General features: G+C 54.6%; 1 protein-coding gene across 1 annotated transcript in view; it reads left to right on the forward strand.

Moving 5' to 3' along the window:
* LOC104496322 (V-type proton ATPase subunit d 1) overlaps positions 1-1,487 on the forward strand; it is a gene marked incomplete at both ends in the record, with an annotated part of 16,016 nt that extends 14,529 nt beyond the window's left edge. The window contains one exon of the mRNA XM_010139415.1: positions 1,408-1,487. Coding sequence (XP_010137717.1) covers positions 1,408-1,487 — 80 coding nt within the window. The remainder of the gene's footprint in view (positions 1-1,407) is intronic.
* Positions 1,488-3,287: the final 1,800 nt, after the last annotated feature.

Here is a 3,287-nt window from a genome sequence, read left to right on the forward strand (position 1 = left end):
AAACAGCAGCTCTATCTCCTAAAAGCACTCCAGTAGCTACGTGGCTTGGTAGGAATGCCTGACCCCAGATGGCTTTCCTAGGTTAGCAGGGCAAACTAAGGCTTGCTGTTAGCCTAATTTGGGACATTGGAGGGCCAAGAACTGAAATAGCCGTGTTCTCATTCCTCTGCTACTCTGCAGTAGCCACTGCTTAGCTATCTAGGCTGGCCAGTGATCTCCTAAAAGCACTCCAGTAGCTACGTGGCTTGGTAGGAATGCCTGACCCCAGATGGCTTTCCTAGGTTAGCAGGGCAAACTAAGGCTTGCTGTTAGCCTAATTTGGGACATTGGAGGGCCAAGAACTGAAATAGCCGTGTTCTCATTCCTCTGCTACTCTGCAGTAGCCACTGCTTAGCTATCTAGGCTGGCCAGTGAGTCCTCTGGTGAAAACCAGTCCTGGCATGCTCCGTTTCCATTTTTGCCAACCAGAGGGACCAGAGCACTCCTCCAGCAACGTGGCACTGGTCTCCAGTGCTGTTGCAAAGAAGCCTCGGTGGGGGTTAACCCCTGTTCGGGTCTCTCTAGACCTGCAGCATGGTGGCTCTCCATGCCAGGAAGCTCGTGCCAGCACCGCGGCTGGTTTGTGGCACAGAGCAGAGCACCGGTCAGCTCTCGGCGCGAGCGCAGCATCCGTTACCACAGCTAGACTCAGCGCAAGCTGAGGAAGATCATGTTTCTCTGTGTAGCAAATTCAGCAAAGTCGGTTGCTGAGTGAGAGTTAAGAAGTCGTAAAAGTCCCGCTGATGGGTTTTATGGTGCCCCTATTAATGAGGGAGTGGTACAACAGCCTGATGTCGCACCGGAGGTACCATCCTTTAGCTTTAGCTGCAGCTTGCAGCACCCTGTTTAGGTCTGAAATCTCTGTTCTTTAGGTGGCAACAGCTTCTCGAGAAGACACTTTGTCAAAGTACAGAGGGCTGAGCATCCTACCAGAGCCCACCAGTTCAGCCTGCGTGCTGTTGCTTACCTCCAGCTGGAGAAAGAAAAGTCCTCAGAAGCAGTGGAAAATGGGACTGACAGACAGGACCAGGGGAAACAGCTCCTGACTCCAACCGTGGAGCATCGTGGGCTGTGGGAGCTGTGGCATCCCTGTGCTGTCTTAATCCAACTGGGATGTTGGAGAAGGAGGGAGAAGCATCAGCTTCTCATGTGGGAGCCCCAAAAATGATTGCGGCTTGGGGAACCGTCGTGGAGCCTGAGGTTTTGAGTCATGGCAGTTTGGTGGCTGCTGAAGATAAAAGGGCCTGGCCTAGGAGGGCCAGGCTCAGTACAGGGTGTACTTCTGCCTGGTGTTGTTGAGGACTGTGGGAAGTGCTGGGCATGGGGTTGGTTAGGACAATGCTAACTCTGCCTGTGGCTCTGTTTCAGCTGCTTTCTTCCAAGACTGCATATCTGAACAGGACCTGGATGAAATGAACATCGAAATAATTCGCAACACGCTCTATAAGGTAAACGAGTCTCTGGGAGGGGGAAGAGATGTTAACGTCCTGCTTTGTTCCTAGTGTGACCGCAGCTCTGTCTTGGGTCAGGAGCTCAACCAAAGACAAGAGGGTAGTAGACTTCAAAATAGTTTTTCTTTCTCTCTTTTTCTTCCCTGGAGTGGTGATAGAGTAAATAGGACCAAGAACTAGTTGCATCCACTGGAAGGTAAAGGTCCTGCTCTCGGAGGGGCCTGACATCCGATCACCCAGCCCTGCAGCGTCAGGGCACCAGAGCTAGGCAGAGCGGGGTTTTTTGGGGGGCTGTCGGGCTCTCAAGAGCCTGTGCAAGAGAGTTCAGAGTTTGTGCCTTTGGAGAAATTTCCTCAGGCCGCAGGCAGCCAGGAGAAGGCCACTCCTTAACCACGCGAGTTTAGGTGTGCAGTTAACTGCATACAAAGGCTGAAGCAGCTGCATCTTAAACTTGGTTGAAGGACTTCCACAGGCTCGCTCTCTGGCTCTAGGTCTTTCAGAAGAGCCTCCAACAGCCTGCTCAAGCCTCCAGCGGCTGTGGTTGGGTGCTCTTGGTAGAGCAGCATAAAAGAAGCATCAGGGCTGGAAGAGTCCTGCACTCCTGAATGAGTCCTCTCCTGCTGGGGAGAGGATTGGTACGGGGATGTGGAGGGGATGTCCATGTCCTGAGCCGGCACGGGGAGCTGTCATCTCCTCTGCAGGCCCCATCTGGTTCTGGCTGGCGGTATCAAGGCATGTGTTTATGTACAGGCTGTGGTTATCGCTCCATCTCGACTCTCTGGAGTAAGGGTGGGATGCAGATTGTATCTGCCAACCTTGTTTTGGCCGGTCACAGCCAGCCTGCGGTCGGTGCGACCTCTGCTTCCCAAGAAAGCTGTGGCCTGTTTGGAGAGGCAGAGAACAGGTCAGGCGTGAAGGGAAGAAAGCCGTGGGAGGGGAGAAGGAGCTGCCTGTCGGCAGTCACGCCCAGCTGCCTGTGGCCTCTGGCATGTGCTGGTCTTTTGCTGTAACGGGGGGAGGTATGGCTTGATGTGTGCTGTGCCCTGCGTCTCCTTGGATCCCAACTGCCACATCCCCTTTTCGAAGCCTGATACTGCTTTGCATTCTGCTCTTCCTACCCCCAAAATTGAAGCATAGACACCTGGTATCGCTTGGCATGTGCTGGGGCTGGTTCTTGCTAAAGAGCAGCACCCAGGGAGTACAGGGGCTCCGTCGGTAATGAGTCACGGGGATGCAGGGGTGGAAAAGGTAATGGCTGCTTACGGACTCTCACCTGAGAGAGCCACCTCTTTGCTTGGGGACTGGAAAATGTATAATATGATGCAAATGGTCCTCCCAGGCAAATGAGGGAAATAAAATCAGGTCTGAAATCTGCAGAGCTGCTCTGAGGGGCACAGCAGGCAGGTGCCTGGGATGGATACCTGGGCCCAGGAGGAGGTGGCATGGGAAGGGGAAGTGCTGCCTCCCAGACCTGCTGCAGGTGTTTTGAAGCTCAGGAAGTGGAGCCGGTGTGAACCTCATGAGGTTCAACAAGACCAAGTGCAAGATCAGGTCGGGGCCACCCCTGGTATCAGCACAGGCTGGGGATGAAGGGCTGGAGCACAGGCCTGTGGAGAAGGTCTTGGGGAATGAAAAGCTGGACACGAGCTGGCAATGTGCACTCGCAGCCCAGAAGCCAACCATGTCCTCGGCTTATCCCCGGCAGCGAGGCCAGCAGGTCGAGGGAGGGGATCCTGCCCCTCTGGTGTGCTCTGGGGAGACCCCCGTGCAGGGCTGGGTCGAGCTCAGGGCACCTCA

Source organism: Buceros rhinoceros, unplaced genomic scaffold (genome assembly GCF_000710305.1).
Source record: "Buceros rhinoceros silvestris isolate BGI_N320 unplaced genomic scaffold, ASM71030v1 scaffold22457, whole genome shotgun sequence".
NCBI lineage: Eukaryota > Metazoa > Chordata > Aves > Bucerotiformes > Bucerotidae > Buceros > Buceros rhinoceros.